Raw genomic sequence first — 22,722 nt, 5'->3', positions numbered from 1 at the left:
TTTGTGAGGAAACCGGAGTACCCGGAGAAAACATGCAAACTCCACAATGAAGGACCGACCTTGATTTGAAACCAGGGCCCCAGAGCTGGGAGGCCAACGGGCTAACCACTCGCGCTGCAGGGCCGCCCTCAACCCAATGATTTAATACTTGAAAATAAATACATTTTAAAATTCACACATTGAACAAATTAAAGTAGAAGTGTTTCAACTTCAATTTCTGAAAAAAAGTGTGAACATCCCTGCTAACAATTTACTATCTTTTTATGCATATTTATTCTACAGTATTTTTCCTGTCCAGTTGTTAAGACTCCTTACAGAAGATGGCAGTGTTGTATTCTCAGTCGGTGACTGTAAACGAAGAAGAAGCTTTGCCCCGACCTGCACTAGGTCTGCTGGGTTTTGGGCATCAGGAGCATGCAGACTGCTGAGTATAGAGGAGTTTATGTTAAATTGTAAACTTGCATTGTTGCAGCCATCTGAATTTGTACGCTCTGGATGCAGATTAAACAACTGTGAGTTTGAAAGTCGTCCTTTTAAAAATGTTTTCCTGACTGTCACAATCAAGTTGTTTAGATTTTTTTTTGCGTTTTGGCTAACCCAAGCTAAAGTGACACGTTTCTGGATGTTTTTACTTCATTTTACAGTTTAATTGCAGTACATCTGAATTGACGCCATGGGGATTTTGGAGAAAATCTCCGAAATAGAGAGAGAAATTTCTCGGACCCAGAAAAACAAAGGTAACGTGGGAGTGTGCATGGTGCGAGATTATTGCTAGCAATGAGCTCAGTGGATATATGTTAATTTATTAAAGTGATGACTTTGGCATTTAGTGTTGCCAGTTTGTGGTACAGTAATCCCTCGATTATTGCGTCTTCACTTACAGCGAACGCACTACTTCGCGATTTTCCCCGCTATTAATTATTCTTTTAAATGTTATTTATATAATAAAGTTGAAGACATTTTTGATTTATTAATTATTTTTGTTTTTGTTCATGAAAATGTGAAAATCTCGTGCGACCCAGTGGCGTGAGTGGTTAGGGCTCCGCCTCACAGTGGGAGACCTGGGTTCAAATCCAGGTCTGTCCACCTGTGCGGAGTTTGCATGTTCTCCTCGGGCCTGCGTGGGTTTTCTCCAGGTACTATGGTTTTCCCCACACTCCAAAGACATGCATGTTAGGCTGATTGGACATACTGGCACGAAGTCAGCTGTGATAAGCTTCAGCACCCCCGGAACCTAGTGAGGATAAAACTATTCAGAAAATGAGATGAGAAAAATGTAAAAATCCACGCTGAAGCTCGTTAGCAGAAGCCACTCTAGATACCAGGACTCAGCACTGAAAAAAAAGTTACAATGGAGGAGACCCTACTTCCCGATATCTCGATTTTCTTGGCCATGTCCGGTTTAGATTAACCGTTATATTTGAGGAATTACTGTACTTTTCTTCTTTTTTTTCCACAGCCACCGAGTACCATTTGGGCTTGCTGAAGGCCAAATTAGCCAAATACAGGTCTCAGCTGCTGGAGCCCTCCAAATCGGCGAGTGCTAAAGGCGAAGGCTTCGATGTTATGAAATCTGGGGATGCACGTGTTGCTCTTATTGGTTTCCCCTCTGTGGGTAAGGTATGTGCTCATATTTTGTTTATACAATTGTAGTACCCAACAATTCATTTTCTGGGGAGACCAATGACAGCTTTGTTGGCATACTACTATAATAGGGGTAGTGAACATGCAGCTCTCGAGCCGCATGTGGCTCTTTGTTTCTTATCGTATTTTGTATATACTGTTGCTCTTTACTTCGTTTCATGTTTTTCTTATTTTTATTCTCTCTTAAAACACACTCAAATACAAATGTTGTTAATAAGCAACTAACTAGTCATAGTACTTGATTTCAGTGTTTCCCAAAAGTGAAATAGTAATTTAAGTGATTTTGGTCCATCCACAGTTTTCGATAGCATTTTGTGCTCAGGATATTACTTCTAAAATTAGCTAGAGATTTTATTATAAGTCATATTTTGGGAAAGTGACACATTTCTGTTTCCTGCAGTCCACTTTCCTTAGCTTGATGACATCAACTGCCAGTGAAGCTGCTTCCTATGAATTCACTACCCTCACTTGCATCCCAGGTGTCATTGAGGTACAATAATTTCCACTGTAACTCATCTTCACTGTTATTAATTGTTGTTATTCAGCCACACAGTTATATTTTCTTCTTTTAGTACAAAGGGGCCAACATCCAGTTACTGGATTTGCCAGGAATCATTGAGGGTGCTTCTCAAGGTACTTGACTGTAATCCATATTATCTGAGTGCCACAGACCTGCAAGCATGAATGACTACTGTGTAATTGTAACATTCTGACAGGTAAGGGTAGGGGTCGTCAGGTCATCGCTGTGGCAAGGACAGCAGATGTTGTCATCATGATGCTGGATGCTACCAAAGGGGATGTCCAGAGGTGGGTGGTGCCCTCTTGTTCCTGCGTGTATTTGTGCAGCAATTAGCTACATTACAATTAATACGTTTTCTTTTTAGAATGCTTTTAGAAAAAGAGTTGGAGTCGGTGGGCATCAGACTGAACAGGGAAAAACCCAATATATATTTCAAGGTAAGATGTTTTGCTCTTTTAGTACAGCATATTTATGCAAGTGAAGTAAACGCAGTACTGTGCTCTAGCTACTCATAGATTTGTTGCTTTAATGACCTTTTTCCACATATTTTATTTAAACAATGAAACAATATAATAGTACATTTCTGTAAAGGCTGAATTATTACTTCAAAATGATAAACTATAAAAATGATAATGAAAAGACTTGCTCTCATTTATTTAATTAACAAATGAGCCAAAAGCGCATCAATAAGAGTCCATCTGCCACAATTATTCAATTATTACTGTAAACTGTCTTTTGGTCAACCCTTTAACCAAAACAATGATAGACGTACCATCATGTGGCTTACCATCAATCTTGTGCAGTGAATTTAAAGGTAATAGATGTCCATTCAATTTGAATTGGAAGGGTGGCTACAATCAATGTGCTTTTATTTGATGCTAAATCTCCCATTTCAAATGGATTGATTTCCTAAGCCATCAATGGAAAACATTGTACAATATTATCGATTTTTTTTCTTTACTTCTCTATTTCCTTTCCTGGACATAGCTTTTTAAATGACTTATTTATGTTTTTATCGGGAAACACATTTTGTGGAGTGGCGTCACTAATTTTGTTATACACCTGTTGTATAATGACAATAAAGGCTTTTTGACATGATTAAGTTAAGCAGAATTTGATCAAGCCATCGTAGCAATTACCTTGCATTAAAGTATAAGTATACAGTCACTTAGTATTAAAAACAAACAAACAAAAAATACTCCGACATGGCCGATACCACACAACTGTGTTTTTGGATCAGTGTCGAGAGCTAAAAAACGATTAGATTTATACAAAAGGTCAGCAAAATGTGGGTTAACATTAAATTTTCTGCTCCAAAATGGACAAATGGAAATAGTTCATATCATTTGTCTTCCCTCATGCCTTTACAGCAAAAGAAAGGTGGAGGCCTTTCCTACAACTCCACGGTACCTCTCACCCAATGCTCGGAAAAGCTTGTTCAGCTCATTCTCCATGAATACAGTATCCTTTATAAACAACAAAGAAGTAAAGCAAATGCCTGTCCAATTTCATTGTTTTCTTTAAGCGACTCCTTCAGAAATCTTTAACGCCGAAGTCCTCTTTAGGGAAGATAGCACGCCCGACGAGTTCATCGATGTCATCTCCGGCAACAGAGTTTACATGCCCTGTCTATATGTAAGTTGTCTTGAATTCCTGTTCAAATTCACATTTTTCATCTACTTATTTGACTGTATGCATTTCAACCAGGTGTACAACAAGGTAGATCAAATCTCAATTGAGGAGGTGGATCGTCTTGCTCACAGACCTCACAGCGTTGTCATCAGGTCAGCCATTTTACTGCGCTGTTGTATGACAAGTTATCTGATAACTGACTGCTCTTATTTTACTAGTTGCGGGATGAAGCTCAATCTGGATTATCTTCTAGAGACGTTGTGGGAATACCTGTCTTTGATTTGCATTTTTACAAAGAAAAGAGGGGGTACTGTTATGTTGCATATCTCTTCCAAATCCTATTTGCTCTCATTTTTGTCAACATTTGTTTATTTACGTATGTATCTTTCAATTTTTGTTCTGTTAGAGCGTCCAGACTTCAGTGACGCCATCATCATGAGAAGAGGAGCAAGTGTAGAACATGTGGTCAGTAAACTCTTCTAAAATATCTACAAGTAGCCACATCATACTTTTGGTTGTCTTTAAGTCAACATTACATGTGTTTGTCTTCATACAGTGCCATAGGATCCACAGAACCTTAGCAAGCCAGTTCAAGTATGCTCTGGTTTGGGTATGTACACTTGTAATACATTTATTATTGTTTTAGACTCTGGGGACAAGGTTTTGACTAAATTTTCTTAATTTTTGGTGACGTGTCCCACCTGTGGCTCTCTATATCTACCATTGCAAATAATTACTGAGGACATCCACATGTTGCTTAATTGAATTCCTGCATATGTTAATCATCCACCTCGGATAAATAATTTTTACTTATACATTCTCCCTATCATTTTTTAAATATATTTTTGTGGATACCTTCACTGTCAGTTTGTATTTTTTATACTTTCTGAAAATTACTTTCATTCATATTCTATTCCAATAAATATTTTATTCTATTCTATTCTATCTTCTATTCCTGTTTAAAAACTATTTCTTTTAAATATAGAATTTTCCAATTTTCATTTATATTTTTCCTTATAAATGTTCTATATTAAACTTTTTGGCTTGATTTTGCCAAAAGTATCCCCAAATTATATATAAGGGTTACTATTACAGCTTTGGTTTTAACAACGGACGTTTTTTATTATTATTATTATTTTTGCTAAATAATTGTGCCCTACAAAATTAATTTGCAAATAACTTACACTTAAGTATTCAGTTATATTCTTATACCTCTGGATTATTTTGTTGCTAGCCTTAAATCATTACATGCTAGGCATCTATTCCTTTTCAACTGGGAAGGCTGGCTTGTATGAATAATCTGTGGTACTCGTTTGCAGGGAACCAGCACAAAATACAGTCCCCAGAGGGTGGGCCTGACACACATCATGGAACACGAGGACGTCATCCAGGTCGTCAAGAAGTAAAATGATTCTCACTCATTTTGGACAGTCTGCAAGAGCTGTCACTGGCATTAATATGAACAGCAAAGGTATACTTAGACATGTTTGCGGTATAAGTACGCCAACAAATCTCTTCATATTATTACAAACCGATTTGAGTTATGCCATAGTCGATTCATTTACATTTTAATTATTCAACAAAAACATGCATTGAATAAAGTTCACATAACTTTATACCAAACATTTTCTTTTATCATTTACACATATATGAATTGTTCCCGATGTACTGTTGTTGTAATACTCAATTGTGCAACTCATTCTCAATCCGCCCCCCAAAGATAATCTATAACGCAATATCATTCTGATATTTCATAGATTTTTTATTTTATTTCCAATGAGCATTTTCGGTACCATTGACGATATTTGTTGAATCAAGTGGCTCTTAAAAAACTATATTAAAGCTCATAAAGGAGGGAGTCAGTAGATGTCCTATCTATTTGAATTGAACACACATGCATGCACACTTAAAATGGATTCAATGGAAAATGCAACAATCATCCATTATTATAAAGAGTAGTGCAAAATCGATACCCCAAATCCATAGGAAGTGAGCCATAAGCACTCTAAAATTCACAAGAAAGTGACCCCTAATTAACTCATTGCTTGCCATGTGAACAACTATATACGTTAAATAATTTTGACTGCGAGGGGTGAGTGAATATTCAGCCAATGATGAAAAAATGGAGTTGATGTTTAGTGCCCTTAAAGACAGCCAACGGTTTCCTGGGAAAATTCAAAAATATCACTTCTTACTATCAGTAGTAGTGCAAAATCAAATGTACTTGATTTCATCTCACTAAGCATCAAGTTTGAGCTTCTCATCTTGAAATGCTTCCTCCCTTATCTCCTCACCCTCTACCCTGACCACTAAACTGGCTGTCTTTTTTTTCTTAACTCTGGGCCAATGCGCACACACAAGCACAATAGCAGCATTAAAAATTGAGAAGCATGTCATGGATGAAGAGGAAGAGAAGTGGGATACACTTATCCAAAGAGACAAGGGGCTTCTGGAGTCCCCTCTTGTCTTCTTTCAAGATGTTTAGTACTCAACAATGTTCTTTTCATGTGTTCTCGTCACGAACCATGGACTGTGAGCCTTGGAATAACCCGACGGGGAAGAGTGGAATGATGGAGGCCTAACTATCGGGGGCAAGAAGACAAACGGGTATCGAGGACAGTGCATTGTGTGAGTAGAGCAGACACTTGATGCCTCTTGATCACTGTGCGCCTGTCTGGTGGCAGTGAACACAAGCTATTATGGCACTCTTTCATTGATTATTTGATCACATTTAGTTCTGTTCCACTGTTGAGACCGGAAAATGTATTTCAAGGAATGTTCTGACGCAATCGTTTGATGTTCCTAGACTTTTCTGGTCTGCTATATAAGCAATTAAAGGAATGAACTCTGTGTTGTACAGGAAAGGGCAAAGTAGAGAAATGAGCAGAATACTGCCCATGCCATTCTTTATTTAATGCTGTTCTCTGAATTATATTCTCGTGCGTGATTCTGTTGGAAACAGTTTATCGGAGTTAAAAAGTAAGATTTCGCCAGAAGAGGGCAGTCCTTTATATACTATTTAGGTCTTCTGCTCTTATCTTCATGTTGAAATTTCTTTCATGTTTCGCTTAGTTACTCATTCAATCAATATATGTACCACTTATCTTCAAAAGGGACGGAGAGAGATGCCTTTAGGCATTTTTAGGTCATTTGCTGTACATTTTGGGGCTATTTGATGAGTGTTTTTAAATAATGGGAAACACTTAGCACTGATACTAATATAAAAACATCATATCTCTGGATTTTTTTATATATAGTATAGTATAGTATCCAAAATACAGTATTTTCTCACATATTAGCCGCCTTTGTGTATAAGCCGGACCCTTAAAATTGCCTTGAAATTGTTGAATTTTACAATTCCTCTCGTATAAGACGCCCCCTGATTCACAATTTTCACCTCCATATTCATGGTTTTAATATGGAGTACAAATGTGTTACGCCGAAGGGAAAATCTTACGAATTTTGTGTCCGCAGTGGTCTGGTTTGTCATCCCTAGGTATGATGGCGGCGCCCTGAGCGAGCAATGGCAGGCACAAGTGAGTTTTTTTTTATGTTTTATGCAAGCTATGTTTTATGTTTTTCTTAAATTTCATTCATAGACATCAAAATACATTTGTCTTGCGTTATGGCGTTTCATCCTTGTCACCTTGCAGTTTTGTGCAGTCTAATTTGTGCGCATATAAGCCGTACCCTTGGTCATAATTTTTTTGTGCAAAAAATATATATGCACGACAATACGGTATATCCAGTTGAAAATTTTATTATGTTGACAAGAGTACATATAATAAAAGAGATGATATTTAATGCTGAGTGCTCCAGAAATTACATTCCAAAGTTTCATACAATGCCATTGAGTCATTGTTTGTGCATCTTACGAGGAGAGTACACTTTTATGACATTACTGTTGACATAGAGCAAATGTGTCACAGTGGTCTTGTGCTTCTGCTTCAGAAGGCATTTCAAGAACTAAACAAACTCATTAATAGTCTTTGTTTACTCACCTTTCATCCCAAACTATAATAGGCTTGCAACTGGGAGAGAGGGCTTGAGTGTGGTCTGCGCATGCCATTGTTAAATCAACTTTCTGTTTTTTTTAACAGACCCCTGATCTTTAGCAAACACCTTCAATATTTATAAAGTATTGCTACACTTAGGTGGATGTCTGCTGCTTTAAATTAGATCTTATAAAAGTTATTAGCATCATGGACATACTGTACCTTTCCCATTCGACACAGTCAATTAGGGCACACAGGATTTGGCAATAGAAGAATTATTGATACATCGCTTTGAAAATCCAACCACAGTATTTTACAGTGCAACTACTGACTCCCTCGTAAGGATAAGCAGCTCGGTAGATGAATACGTTAACTAATAACTCGTTGGTTGCCATTGATGATGCTATATGTCCAATCCATTTTGACTGCAGGGGCTGAATGTGATCGTTCGATTGCTGCCAATCCTCCGTCGGTAACAAAAAAACAGGAATCAATCAATGCTAGCTATCACAATTCAAGTAGATTTAAAATCTATCGCTGTCAGTGGCAGTCGTTTGTAATGGAAAATTTCAGTATCAAACACCTTTTTAGAATGATTTAGCGATTATTGGGCAATCATCGATAACAATCCATTCATTCTGTGAACTGCTCTTCCTCAAGAGGGTGGCGGAGGTGCTTGAATCCTATCCCAGCTGACAATGAGCAGGAGGCAGGGTACACCCTGAACTGTTCACCAGGCAATAAGAAGGCACTAAAAGACAAAGGACCATTCACTCATACACCTACGGACAATTTGGAGTCTGCCTATGTCATGTTTTGGGATAGGAATAGATGGGAAAGGATGGAAGCCTCAATTTCATAACATGCTAACCCCTCACCTCATTACCTCCTATTGATAACCATTCATTCATTTTCCACACTGTTTATACTCTTATATATGTCTTGGAGGGAGTCTTGGGGATTGAACCTGCGATCTCAGAAAGCTAACCACTCTCCTATCAATAACCAATTCGGATAAAAAGTATTTTGATATATTACCATATCAATGGGCCAACCGATGGTGCAGTGGTTCTTCCGCCTTACTTTGGTTCGGGCAGCCTTGGTTCCATTCCCACTCGGTGGGAATGTGAGGGGTTGTCTGTCTCTTTGTGTGCCTTACGACTGACTGGCGACCAGTCTAGGTTGTAGTCTGCATTTTGCCCTGGAGACAGTTGGGTTAGGATCTAGCAACCCTTTCAAGGATGGGTGGTATGGAAGATGAATGAATGAACCATATCAATGTATTACACCCTTACTATATGTAAATGTTCACATGGTGTGCCCAATAAAATGTAATGCTCACATTATGTGAACAATTTATCTTTATATCATCAGTCTGTTGTTGTTTTAGTGTGTTTATTGTTTCCCTCTGTTTGTGTGACACAATACTTGACATGACACTTTTATTGTGACATTTTGACCATGCATCTGGGAGAGAGATGTCTTTTGGTGGCAAGTGTATGTGTGGCGCACTGATAAGTGCACACACACAAGCGCCTTACAACCTGCTGATGGGGGTAGTGGGCTGGGGCCGTTTCAGGCTTTGGTGTTGGCAACCAATGTGGGGTGATAGCTTGTGTGTGTGACTGTTATCTCACTGATCAACACACAATAGGTTTGTCCATTTGTTTACCCAGCGGACACATGTATAAGAGAGATTTGTTTACTATGAAATGTAATATTGCACTACTAATGTACTGAATGTATTATGAGAGTTGTATGACACTATTCTTATGAATGTTAAAAATTAATCTATGGTACACATTGTGTGTTTGTTTACGTGTTTAGTAAGCTATAAAATGTGAGCAGATGTACCACGGAAGATCTCTGGGATCCAGGCAGACTGAAAAACACAAACAGTGTGGGGACAGATCAAATGCTTCAACGGGTAGTGGTGCAGATTGACTGTGACTCTGCATCAAGAGAAGGTAAGTCAAGAATATTTTAAGTCTTCTTTTCTAAATTGATATTTTTATTTTAAATTATTGCATGAAGGAATAGGAAATTCATATATGGACAGATGGAACATCACATATTTGGTTTCGCTCTTCTAATTTATTAGTATGCTGCATACAATGACCCCAAAACCTGATGACACATTGATTAGAATGTTGTGATTTAAGAGGAAACCTATTTTTTTATTTGATGAATTATGAATTAGGTGACATTTTGTTCTGGTCAGAAATGAAAAAAAAAGTGAAAAAAAAGATTATTTTTTTAACTCTTTGGCTTCCATTGACGTAACAATATGTCCAAATACATTTGAAGTAGGAGGATGGCAGAGAATGCTTGTCCATTTACTGCCATCCTCCCACTTCAAATGGATAGAACATTTACTTGTGATCAACTCATTTAGAATCACAGCAGAAGGATGAGAAAAAAAACTAATTTTGGAATGATTTTCATTGGTAATAGCAAATATTGGACATTATTGTTTGTGAAGTATTTATGAACCATGGTTTGATATATAGCTTTATATATAAACCTGACCTAAAACTATAATGGCAGTTAGTCATTTTGCTTCTAAATGATAATGGACATTTTTTTTGTAGTAAAAACAAAAATAATACCATACTTAGAAAAGTACAATATACTTTGAATGGCAGTGAAGCACAAAATTGAAAATATATCAGCAAATAAATTTCACTACATAAAAGCTAACGCAGGCTGAATTGCCTCAATTTTCCCCCATCTGCCACACGCGAGATGCCCCCACGTCTGGAAATGAGGGCCCGTCTAGCTTTACTGCACAACAAAGCAGTATTATTATTTTTGTTATGGATACATTTTCTTAAACATTTCCCAGATTTGCACTTTCCCAAAATGTATGTGCTTGTGCTTATATACTATATATAAATATATAATTTCCAGACGTTTCCCCATCTTGACCCCACAAACCGATCCCTCTCCAATCGCCTGTGTGAGGTCCTAATAAGATTAGTTCAGAGTCCATTAGGTGGCAGTGTAAATGTATGATTGAGAATATAACCATAATAACAAGAAATGAGGGAAATTGTTTAAGATTTTTATGTTGAAATTTTGAGGTATTAGTAATACTCTACTAGTAGAGCCCAGGTCTTATTACCAGGACCATGCGTCCTTTATTGACCGTCAGCAAAATATACTGCGAGTAAATTTTAAACTTGAATGAAGTACAAAGGCTTATTAGAAACCCGAGACTGATCCCCTCAGGCTGAAACACCCTTGCTCTGCCTATAAAGATCCCTGCCCTTGTTTTCCAACGTCATCGTTTATGTTGTCTATTCCTCTTCTACAGAATGTAGTTATTAATTCTCAACTTTAACTTTAAAAAATGGACAGATGGGCCGGGTCAGCACAAGATACGATACATATAAAAAACTGCATCCGTTAACAGTACATATGAAACATAAACAGAAAAAAAGGACTAAAGTATTAACATACTCATCATTAAAATAAAACGTATGAAGTACAAAGTAAAGTAAAAAGAACATTATTTGGACAACGTCGGCAGGCCGGATTAAAACGCCTAACGGGCCATATGTGGCCCGCGGGCCGCTCTTTGCCCATGTCTGTGCAAACCCATACACCACCATGCCGCCATAGAGATGAAAGGGTTAGAAATTAGATTAGACATCTCAAAATCTGAACAGCAAAATGCATTTTAACAAAAACACGTTTATGAAGGATTATTATGGCATATGAAATTAATGAATATTTTGTAACCTGTAGACTTTTTATTGTGTGTTTGCAAGAAGTCTGTGTTTAGGTTCACAGTGTAAAATATTTCTTAAAATGTATTTCAGGGGTTTATCCAAACATCATACAACTAATATAGTATTTCTTTGGGGTTTATGAATGATAGAAACAAACTAACCATTGGTTGAAAACACACCAGTTTTGTTGTTTTTGTTTTCTAAATGTTTATATCTCAGTGGTAGTATTTTTGTTCTTTTTTCTTTTTCCTTTAAATCAAACTTACCTGCTGCTCATTGTCTGCCATCAACTTGCAAATATTTGGTCAACCTTAGCAAATGATCATGCACCTGTTGTCAGCTAGATGTCTTTGTAAAGCTCTTTATTTTACCTGGCTGGCTTGTGGCTTTTACTCTGTGTGCGCATGGGTGTGTATGTTGTGTATAGTTGGTCCAAAGTACATATTTTAATAGACAGAATATCCCATTTTGCGTTATACAGTTTTATAAGAACATTATAGGCATCTCTTGATATTTATATTTTGCGTTATATATCCCAGTCTCTTGTGATGATTCACATACTATGTCGGATTTCTACAACTTTTATTGCTGGCAATACTCTATTGTAAAAGAATATCAAAATATTTCTTTTAGTATTATTACTGATTTCCTTTGAGAAGATTTAGCATAGTACGCAATGATTTAATTTATTATTTGACCGTCATTCATACAGAAAATAGCCCTTTGCTTTTATCCATTAACTATCTAACCTTCATCTGCTCTGTGTTATCTGGCAGTTAACCCCTGACACATGCCCGCATATATAGTATGTCAGTCGGGGAGTGTGCCAGGGTGGTAGGTAATGCTTTGTGATATATTTAGAGCAGCATGCGATTAATGTTTTATCTACACTGTGTCGATAGAACACAGTGCCAGTCATCAAAAATTCATCTCTGCCACTGAGATGACCTCCTTGAATATCAGTCCATCATGAGTGAATTGACATCATGCATTTTTCAATTAAACCTTGCAGTTAAAAAGAACCAAAACATTTTGGTTAAGCATTTATTTTTGTTACCAAGTCAAATTTCTATGTTTATTGAGCACATTCTGATAAATCAATATGTAAACAAATAATTATTACTGCATAAGCACAGCATTCACATATGGAAGACCTGTTGTCCAGAGAAAGGTGTTAATGTTATTGTATCAAATTAATCTAAAATTGTTGTAAAGGTTTGAGGTGGTTGTAGAGCTCAACACTGTCATCCTTCACCATTTCGCGGCTTCAACATTCGCGGCTACAGTCCATCATGTTTTTTTTTTATAGTGTTAAAAAAAGTTAACATAAATGTCAAAATATACGCTGAAACTCACAAGTGGAAGACACTTGCCTGTCTTCTGCATACCAATAAGAAAATGTCAGAACACAGGGGACTGTCACTCAACTCGAAAAAGTAAAACGGCGGGTAATAGGCCTTGGCCGTTATTTTTATCCCGAAATAGACCTTTCTGAGCGGACTGGACGGCCGGGGGACTCGGAGGGCATATATTTTTTTAGAAATGTGAACTCCGGTTGACCTTACGTTGGACACCATTGCCCTAAACTGAAAATAGAGCTTGCGCAGTGGCCTTTATGGCCGGGAACCTTGGGGTCGTGGAGCTGATGTTGGAAATTCCCAGAAATGTTTAAACGTCCAAGCCCGGGGCAATGTTACGGTGGAAGCCATCGAGGACAGAGGGCTGAAATAGCTGGATGCCAGGAAGGAACAAAGTGGAGGTTGAGTTTCCATTTAAGTCCAGGTAGCGAGCTGAAGCCATTGCTTGCTCTCATCTGAAAATTGAGCTCTCTGGACGGGTAATTGACGGCTGGACTGTGTAGAGGAGCGAAGTAGAAGTTTAATTTCCCCCAAAACAATGACGCCAATAAAGATGAAGAACGTGGTCTTAGTACTTCTAAAAATCACAAGAAATTTTCTAAATACCATGCAGTTTGCAACAACAAGTCCTGGAGATTGATGACAACATGGTCAGAGCCATTGAATTTGGCAATCATCTTGACAGTCTTATGTACTTGTACAAAACCATAAAGAATCAATGGTCACAACTCCCCATCATATCTTCCTTGTGCACAGAAAACCTTTTGCAAAAGCTCCTTTAAAAAGCTTCGGCGCCTCCTGAAGATTCCATCGATGCCTCTTGAATCTGATGAAAAAGACTTGACCATAGATCTCAGTAACCAGTTTTTTTTAGTGAATTTTGGTAGAGAGGAAGTATTTTCACCCTGAATACAGTATTTGAAGTATTTACAATATTTTTTATATATAGATTATATTTATATGTTAACACATTACAGTTGTTTAATATTCTTATAGCTGTAATATTTAATAAATATACTTTTTTATAGATGTACTAGTGTATGTACTTGTATTTCTGTACAGGTACAAACAGTATGGTAGTAATAATAGGAGTGATCCTACTTTGCGGTTTTTCGATTATCGTGCCCATGTCCGGCCTACATAATCCGTGATATTCGAGGGATTACTGTAGTCATAAACGAGTTGAAGCCCCGCCCCCCTGCATAGTGTGTAACACCAAAGAAAATTGTTTATGTAAAGAAGAGACAATGGGCAACAAGGTGTTCATAGTCAATGTCTGCCACTGGGACTACAGGTGTTTGTGTTTTGACTCTGTGAGGCTTCGCCTCTCAGACACAGTTTAGCAACAGCTCAGCCAACCTGCATTATTCATACACAAAAGAGTCCACAGATACGGTTACCCTGAGACAGTATAGTTGTTACATTAAGGTGCCCTTTGCAACAGGGGACACACGTACCACTCACCTAGGATGAAATCGCTGTGACCAGAGAATTACTAGGAGTAGCAGGTAGTCACAAAGCTTAGACTGCGGGTGTGAGAACACACATAAACGGATAAGGAATGGACACTCTTGGGCCGGAATGCACACCAAGACTTGCCATCAGTTCCCTTTGCTGAAGGGACATCTGATGAAGATTGCGTAGGAATCAATATGAAGATGAACTGCTGGACTCATCGGATGTGATAACAATGGGAATTGCACAAAGGACTACGCTCACCCTGTTACAGTGTGTTTTATTCTCTGTGTGACCCAACCAATTTCATTCTATGTCTTCCAAGGACCAGGATCGTTTGTTTTCTTTTGAATGCTATATTTGGAGGATTCAGGGAACAGCAGGCAAGACAATTCTATAACTGGCAAAAGTAACATTGTTTTCTAACATTACTTTGCTTAGTAATGTAGAATGTATGTATGTCTTGTGTTAGTGAAGAAATCCCTCAGATTATTTTAAATACTTTTTGCTAAGGCTTGACAACAGTTGAGGAAGCAAGCACTCATGGAGTACATTTTTGGAATACAGACTGAATGACAGTGTTTCTTTTTGTCCAAGCATTCAAACATGATCTTAACAAGGAAAAGGAGAAATTATAAGAAGATTCCGTTTTGACACCAATCAGTTTGATCACACTGCGGCTACTTGTGAGTACCAGCTGAAATCATGCCATCCAAGAAAGCGGATGCAAAATCAGTTGCCAAGAAAGGCAAGGCTCAGGAGACAAAGAAGGGAGTAAAGGACACAAAAAAGACAGGAAAGGATGAGAAGAAAGGTGCAAAGAAAGTGGAGGAGTTAAAAAAGGGAAAGGAGAAGGATGGTGGAAACAAAGAAAAGGGAAAAAAGCCTGTCAGTGACTCAGAGGAGGAATCTGAGGAAGAGGAAGAGAAGATGAGGAGTGAAGAAAACAGTGATGAGAGTGAAGAAGTGGTTGCTAAAGTGAGGCCTCCGATTGACATAGATAAAGGTAAAGCAGTTGTAAAAAATGCCATTAAAGTGAGAGCTGTGCAGGGTTCCCACCCTATCCCAAGTGATTCACCTTCAGCGGATGATGACGATGAGGAGCCAGACAACGAAAAGCCTCAAGTGAAGAAAGGAATGGATGCCATTAACTTGAAAAATATGAGTGATGTCCAAATCAAGGGCTCCTCCAAAGTAATGATGGGTTTCACTACGGATGCACAGAAGAAAGACACTGTTGCAGGAAAACTGCAGAAGACCACCGACGCTAAGAGTCACCTTAGAGGGGCTTCTAAAGTTATCAGCGGTCTCACAGGAAAGAGCTCTCCGTTTAGTTTCCCTAGCAAGCAAAAGCAGCCAGAAAAACCCAAACCAACAAGAAGTCTCAAGAGCGCATCCAATCTTTTCATACCTCTTTCAAAAAAAACAGAGAAGCCCCCTGCTTTGGCTAAACCTCTTCTTAGCAACACCAAACTTTTGAATGGACTTGTGCCTAAATGTACATCTGGGGATCAAAGCCCAGGCCCTTCGGGTTTCAAGCTTTTAAAAGGACTAGGGCCAAAAGGCGTCTCTGGCGAGGAATTGCCTGGTCCATCAGATTCAAAAGTAGCCGATTCAAAAGACACCGCTACAAGCAATTCCACTTCTCCTCCTCCCAAAAAGACAGTAAACTTATCGAGGTTAGGAGGCACAGGGAATATGGCTGCTGAGGCAAAGGGATTGGGAGCAAAGTTCAAAGGCATGTTTGGCAAAAAGAAAGTAGGATTAAGGTTTAACACCAAAGGATGGATGTTAGCGAGGATAGCTGCTGCAACCAACTGGTTGATAGGGGGTTTGCCAAGTTCCAAGGGTCGAGGTCGACTGGGGGCATGGGCGAAGCGACAAGGACGAAAACGACTTTCATTTGCAAACGGAAACACTTCAGGAAGATCCACACATAAATACCACCATGCCTCTGATTATGATGATGAATCTGGATCAGAGGAGGATTACCACAATGGGCAGCCAGAGAACTTTGAATATTATGATGATGACGAATGGGAAGACGAATATGGATATTATCATGAAGATGGATACTTTTATCCAGAAGATGAGTTTTATGATGATAGTGATGTAGAATATAGCACTTACCCCTATGATGAACATGAAGATATTGGTAATGAAGAGGTTGAGTACTACTATGGTGATGATGGAAAGCTCTATGCTCTTGTGCAAGACCCATATGCTTACTCTGGCAATGCCAGGGAGGCTATCTACAATCCATATGAGCCTGAGATATTGTCAGATTCTTTCTTGGATCATGTGAATTATGACTATGGCATTTTACCCGAGTATGGTATGGTGGGTGATAGATATGCTACTTTCCCAGGTTTACCAGTATATCAAGAGTCAATGCAGGGATATTTAGATGCGGCTGGAGTTAATATCCCTTACCAGCAACCATACTATGTTGATGCTGGGATGGCTGCAACAGATAGAGAACTTCTTTATAGACAGGAACAAAACCCTTTGTCTTATTCTAACCTTGAGCAATTCAAGGTCCCTAGGCCTCAGGTAAGACTTTTTGGAAAAGAAAGACTGGAGGTAGAAACCTTGCCACCACCACAAATCACTACGACCCCTATGTTTTCATCTCCATTTCCTGGTTTTGACCTAAGAAATCGTAATAATCAAACCGTTCCTACTTACATTGCCACAAAGCCCCACTTCCAAACTGTTGGTATTCATCAACAACCCCCCATCATGCCCTTTCCTGCAACAACTGAGATTTCTCAACATGAGCACAGACAGCTTACTCAACCTACTCACCCTCCTCAGGTCACTTCCCCTCATCACTTTTCAGAATTTACTTTGCCTCAGTTTCCAACCCAGGTGAATACAACCCCATACCCTGTAGACCAACCAAGATTTCATATGGAGGCAATGCCACCAACAGCCCATCGTGGAGAAATAGCAAATATGCCAATGACATATCACCCACCATACACTCCCCTGGCCTCATCAAACCCAATGCATGCAATCAACGCCTATCCATTTGAGAGGTCAGGAACTTCCCCAGATCATATGGCTTTTCAACCACAAATCGAGCTGAAACAATCTCCCACTCATTTACACAGAAGAGACTTTACGCAGCAATCGTCAGCGGTAAACCAAAGGCCAGCTTTCTCACAGAGAGTACCAAACAATTATGATTCTCCACACTTGTATGCGAATGGAGTGTCAGTTACAGCGCAGCCGCCTGTAACACCTGTGAGGGATACCATTGGGCTTCAAAGGGCTCAGCCCCGACAACCTTTTCCAAGACCTATGACATCGCCAAGAGGATCTATAAGAAAGCAAGAACGTCATCTCCCTAGGTCAACACTTTCTTTCAGACAACAACCCCATTCAAATGCTTCATCTACCAGAATGCAGAGTAGCCAAAGAAGAGCCCAAGTGCGGAGATTGCCGTCTCCTCCTCTAACACCTTCAGCAAGGGAGGCATCTCCACTATCTGAACGTACACAGTCTCCGCATCAAAATGTTCAATCTACCACCAGCAACTGTCCTCCCTCTCCTTCTCAGTCTCATAATACAAGTCCCCCTCTCTACAGTCACTCCTCTACTCGTAAGCTTAGAGATATACCAGGACGTCATGTAACGGTGTCTGCAAAACCCCCTTCACAAAACTCCTCCCCAAGAGCACGGCGTAGACGTGGACCCCCTGTTACACAACATGTTGCTCCATTCAGGTCCTCTGTCCGCAGCGGCCGAGGCACTCCGTCTGAACACATGAAGGGTGTCGTTGAAGGTCCTATGTTAAAGAGAATAGGTTCTCAGCCAAGGGATTCAAAACCACGAGCAGGCTTCCAAAGACCTATTGGTAGGGGACAGCCACTAGTCCGTATGCCCAGAAATCAGTCCTCTCCTTCATTAAGACAATCATCCAGAGCACCTCCTCCTTTAAGGCCTGTGGTGTCTCGGCATCCTTCTTTGAAACACGGTGGCTCATTTTCACCTCAAACGTTAGTGAATGGGGTCAATAATAGACTACAATCACCCCAATTATTTCAAGACCCTGCTTCCTTACCCTTTCAAAAGATCCATGGATTTTATCCGCATTCCACCCTTCCTACTACTATGAGTCCTCAGAACTTTGGGCCAACCACTTTTAAACCTCAGGTACCTTATCCGATACCAACACCTGTTAATGCCTCAGACTTTGAGAGCGTGACCCCAGTTATTGAGCCAGGCACGTTCTCGTTTCCCCAGAATTCATCCCATTACCTTAACTGTATGCACAACCCATTTCCTAATCAACTTCCATTGTCATTACCTGCAACTAGCCAAATAACTCAAACACAGCAGGAATTTTACCCTGAATCATCTGGTGGTGAGATAGTGGGTGAAGTTGAGAATGGCCAACAAATGAGTCAAAATATTCCTTTGAATCAAAATGAATCTCTGATGCAAGACCCCCACCTTCATAGTACCCCATCTATGTCAACGCCACAACCCAATACCAATCTGGATGAAAGTTTTCTCCCACACACACATGCATCAACTTCCTTTCCACCAAACTTTTCCTCTGCTTTGAAAAATTCAAGGGTAAAATCTTTGACTTCGCCTCTTCAGGTACGGTCCTCTCCCATGGTTCATCCTTCTCCTTCTCACCAGAATGTCAGAGGTAATTCTTCCCTTCTCTCTGGACTTCAGACTTCACAAATCCAAGACTCCATGTTTAAATTACCCGTTGAAACATTTGCATTGTCCCAAAACCCTGTTGAAACTCAATTCACCATTGTTGATGGAATTGATGGAATTGGTGGTGCAAATCACTCCTCCCCTCTTCTCGCCAATTCACTGCAGGACCCAATTCTTCACCAGGGTTCCTATCAATTGCCCGATGGCACTATTATGGACCTAGATAAACATCCTCAATCATCTTCTGGTCAAACTATTTCCACTCCTATGTTGTCTTCTGCCTTACGTAATCCCCATTTGCAGGATGGAATATATCACCTACCGAGTGGCACGTTGGGAAACAGTTCAGAGCCCAAATCTCCAACCATCTCTGCATCACCAATGCTTTCTAACGCGCTCCGTAATCCTAAAGTTATCAAACCTACCTACAAACTGCCTGAAGGTACCTGCGTTTTGAGAAGCCAGCCCTCATCTGTTCAAACTTCTTCGATGCTCTCTTCTGCATCTGTAAACGCAAATATTCAAAATAACTTCCACGGACTGTCAAACAGCTCAATAAAAGTTCAACCAAGAGAAGCAAGACAAAGCCCTGAAAGTAAAACCCAAATTCTTCCTAGTGGAGGAAAAAAATATAATTCTATCAAATCTCAAACCCAGCTTCAAGAAGCATCATCAGATGAAATTCAAGCATCAACATCAACACCAACTAAGCCTGTCCTTTCTGGAACCTTGCTAAATTCCAGCGTCCGTGGTCCCCCTTTGAGTCTCTCCAAACCATCACTACTGGGACCAACCTGTCCCACAGTAGCACCTTCTTGTGATCTTTCCGGTGCTCTTCGTCACCAAAACATCAGTCTTCCTACGTATCGATTACCGCTTAAAACTTTGAATGTCCAACACCAGTCTTCCACAACATCTAAAACAGTTGACCTGTCTAGCGCTTTGTCAAAAAGTTCTAACATTCGCAAAGCAAATTTCAATAAATCTGACAGCAACGTCATGCCTCCAGTAGGTGCCCTTCATTCTACGGAGGTCTCTTCAATAGAGGTCAATGCTGCAGTCCAGAACCCAGTCATTCAGGGGGCCTCATGTCGTCTCCCCTCCACATTTGCTGTGGTGTCACCTCATGTCCAGGATACTGTTCCTGAAAAGCACTGGGCTCACGATACCGGAGTAGAGGTTCAAGGCCTGCAGCAAAATGTGGATTCATGGAGTACAGAGATTGTCTTACCTCAAGAGACAAATCAAAACCTCAATGATTGGTCCATGTGTGGAGATGAGAAGATTACAGACCACTACCACTTGGTCGCTAAGAAAAACAAGGCGCTTAAACCAGGGGTGTGTAATCTCAGCAGGGAAGGGGAACCTCAGGGCCCATGGTTTGACAAGGTAAATATTATTGACTTCTCATGTAGTACTTCAAATATAGATACCACTATATGTGCAGTTTTAAAGGGGGGCCTGGTGAAACGAATGGTTAGCGCGTCGGCCTCAGAGCTCTGGGGTCCTGGGTTCAAATCCAGGTCACGTCCACCTATGTGCATGTTCTCCATGGGCCTGCATGGGTTTCCTCCGTTTACTCCGGTTTCCTCCCACATTCCAAAAACATTCATGATAGGATGATTGGGCACTCTAAATTGGCCCTAGGTATGGGTGTGAGTGTGCTTGGTTGTCTGTCTCCTTGTGTCCTGTGATCGGCTGGTCACTGGTTCAGGGTGTCCCCGCCTCTGACCCAGAGACAGCTGGAATTAGCTTCATCCATCCCCGCAACCTTAATGAGGATAAAATGAGATGAGATGAGAGGTGTATGTTTAAGATCTTTAAGAACAAAATATGTGATGAAAAAAGACAATCTCCAGGAGCAATATGAAAGCCTGACTTACTCCACCCTATGATTGTTTATTTTTTATTTTTAGATGTACACAATCAGAAGCCTGTCCACAGTTGCTCAACGAGAACAACGGGAAGAAGATGGCGTGGAAGACATGACACAGCTTGAGTAATAATGTCAAGAACTCAAAATTCTTTGTACTACCTAATGGCTAACAAATCCCAAACACTAAAATTGGGCATAAAACCAATTAAATAGTTGAATAAAAAATGGCTTGTTTTTGAAAAATACATATGCATATGGTTCGAAATAATCTTATTGTCTTGTTTCTTCCCACTAGGGAGATGCACGATGATGCTGTTCTCCGTAATCTAAAAACAAGGTTTGAACGGAACCTTATTTATGTAAGTTTCTTATATTGCCAAGTAGCACTCTCAAAGATTCATATAATGCTGTATTATTATTAATCACATTTGTCCTCCCCCTCCCCATACATTTCAGACCTATATAGGTAGTATTCTGGTTTCTGTGAACCCTTATAAGATGTACAACATCTACGGAATGGACATGGTGCTGCAGTACAAGGGTCACGCCCTGGGCGAGAACCCTCCGTACGTCATAGAATAGATTCACAAGAGTTTATAAATCAACCTATGAAATATAGCTTATTGACACCTTATTCTTCCTCAGACACTTGTTTGCAATAGCAAATGCTGCATATTCCAAAATGATGGATGCCAAACATAATCAAGTCATTATTATCAGGTAAGTGACTGACTAATATCATAAATGGATTTTTAATGGAACTTTATATTCATGGATTGGATGAGCATAACAAGGACTGTACCAGCACAATTAGATCTGTATTTACTAAATGTTTATATATGCCTCATTTAACTCGCTGGATGCCAGACGTCCAATCCATTTTGACTGTGAGGGGAAAAATGACCAATGAGTTAAATGCTATTTAAAAGAAATTAAATTTAAAAAGATTCCATCCTTTGTATATTTCAGTTCTAATTCATTAATATTTTATTATTATTTTTGAACATGGTATTTTTTTGCATGAACGTATTTATTATCATAGAAAATAGTATTTGCTGATACTATTTAGGTTTTTTCTTTTGAATGACCAAAAGTTGTAACTTCCACTATTATTGATTAAAAATTTTGTGTGTCAAGTTTTAAATACCTGTCCACTGTAGTGACTACTGTCACCGGAAGGATTAATTTGTATTTTTTTATTTCCAGTGGGGAGAGCGGCTCTGGGAAAACTGAGGCGACCAAACTTGTCCTTCGCTACCTTGTGGCTTTACATCACACAAGTAATCTTGCTCAGCAGGTATGAATAAAACCTATTGTGACGTCCTAATGTGAATGACAGCTAATGTTCTAATGTATGTGTGTGTTTTCTTTTTTTAACCCGAGCACAGATTAAGGTAGTATCCCCAGCATGCTTTGCATGTGTTATCAAACCTTTCTTCTCATATACCTTTACCATTAGCTACAGTTGCTGTGTTTTGCTGTGGTTTGACATCATACATTGACAGAGATGCCATGTGCTTAAACATCAACGTACATATTTATAAGTGGTGTAACATTCTGTTGATGTGGACAAAGCATCTATCCAAAATGTAAAGCATTGATCAAGATTGTTATCGTTTGTATACGCCATTTAGTTTCACACTTTGCAATAGCACCAAATATCATGCCGGTTGTCTCTGACAACTTGATATTTTATAGTATCATCATGAATAATAAAAAAATGAACGCATTTCATGGGCGGCCCGGCAGTTTGAGTGGTTAGCGGCCTCTCACTGTGGGACCTGGGTTCAAATTCAGATTGGTCCACCTGTGTGGAGTTTGCATG

The 22,722-nt window shown here is 39.4% G+C and overlaps 2 protein-coding genes across 2 annotated transcripts in view; both read left to right on the top strand.

Moving 5' to 3' along the window:
* Positions 1-343: 343 nt before the first annotated feature.
* Positions 344-5,658, top strand: drg2 (developmentally regulated GTP binding protein 2). The gene is made up of 14 exons (XM_077734265.1): positions 344-512; positions 645-737; positions 1,460-1,620; positions 2,045-2,134; positions 2,217-2,277; positions 2,361-2,451; positions 2,529-2,601; positions 3,535-3,625; positions 3,702-3,799; positions 3,872-3,948; positions 4,015-4,103; positions 4,203-4,261; positions 4,353-4,406; positions 5,116-5,658. Exons 2-14 carry the CDS (start codon positions 674-676, stop codon positions 5,200-5,202), a joined length of 1,095 nt encoding a protein of 364 aa, XP_077590391.1. The 5' UTR covers positions 344-512; positions 645-673; the 3' UTR covers positions 5,203-5,658.
* A 1,601-nt stretch (positions 5,659-7,259) lies between these two features.
* Positions 7,260-22,722, top strand: part of myo15aa (myosin XVAa) — a 40,943-nt gene continuing 25,480 nt past the window's right edge. The window contains exons 1-8 of the mRNA XM_077735204.1: positions 7,260-7,332; positions 9,619-9,758; positions 20,938-21,020; positions 21,193-21,256; positions 21,354-21,463; positions 21,543-21,617; positions 22,104-22,194; positions 22,286-22,291. Of these exons, the coding sequence (XP_077591330.1) occupies positions 20,938-21,020; positions 21,193-21,256; positions 21,354-21,463; positions 21,543-21,617; positions 22,104-22,194; positions 22,286-22,291 (429 nt within the window). The 5' untranslated portion in view covers positions 7,260-7,332; positions 9,619-9,758. The remainder of the gene's footprint in view (positions 7,333-9,618; positions 9,759-20,937; positions 21,021-21,192; positions 21,257-21,353; positions 21,464-21,542; positions 21,618-22,103; positions 22,195-22,285; positions 22,292-22,722) is intronic.

This window comes from Stigmatopora nigra, chromosome 15 (genome assembly GCF_051989575.1).
Source record: "Stigmatopora nigra isolate UIUO_SnigA chromosome 15, RoL_Snig_1.1, whole genome shotgun sequence".
Classification (NCBI taxonomy): Eukaryota; Metazoa; Chordata; class Actinopteri; order Syngnathiformes; family Syngnathidae; genus Stigmatopora; species Stigmatopora nigra.
This window is presented reverse-complemented; position numbering and strand designations above follow the sequence as displayed.

Excerpts from the sequence above, each read along its gene's own strand:
- drg2 (XM_077734265.1), top strand. The coding sequence starts at position 674 with ATGGGGATTTTGGAGAAAATCTCCGAAATAGAGAGAGAAATTTCTCGG. Across the intron at positions 2,452-2,528 it reads ACCAAAGGGGATGTCCAGAG|AATGCTTTTAGAAAAAGAGT; the intron begins GTGGGTGGTGCC and ends TTTTCTTTTTAG. Across the intron at positions 3,800-3,871 it reads TTTACATGCCCTGTCTATAT|GTGTACAACAAGGTAGATCA; the intron begins GTAAGTTGTCTT and ends CATTTCAACCAG.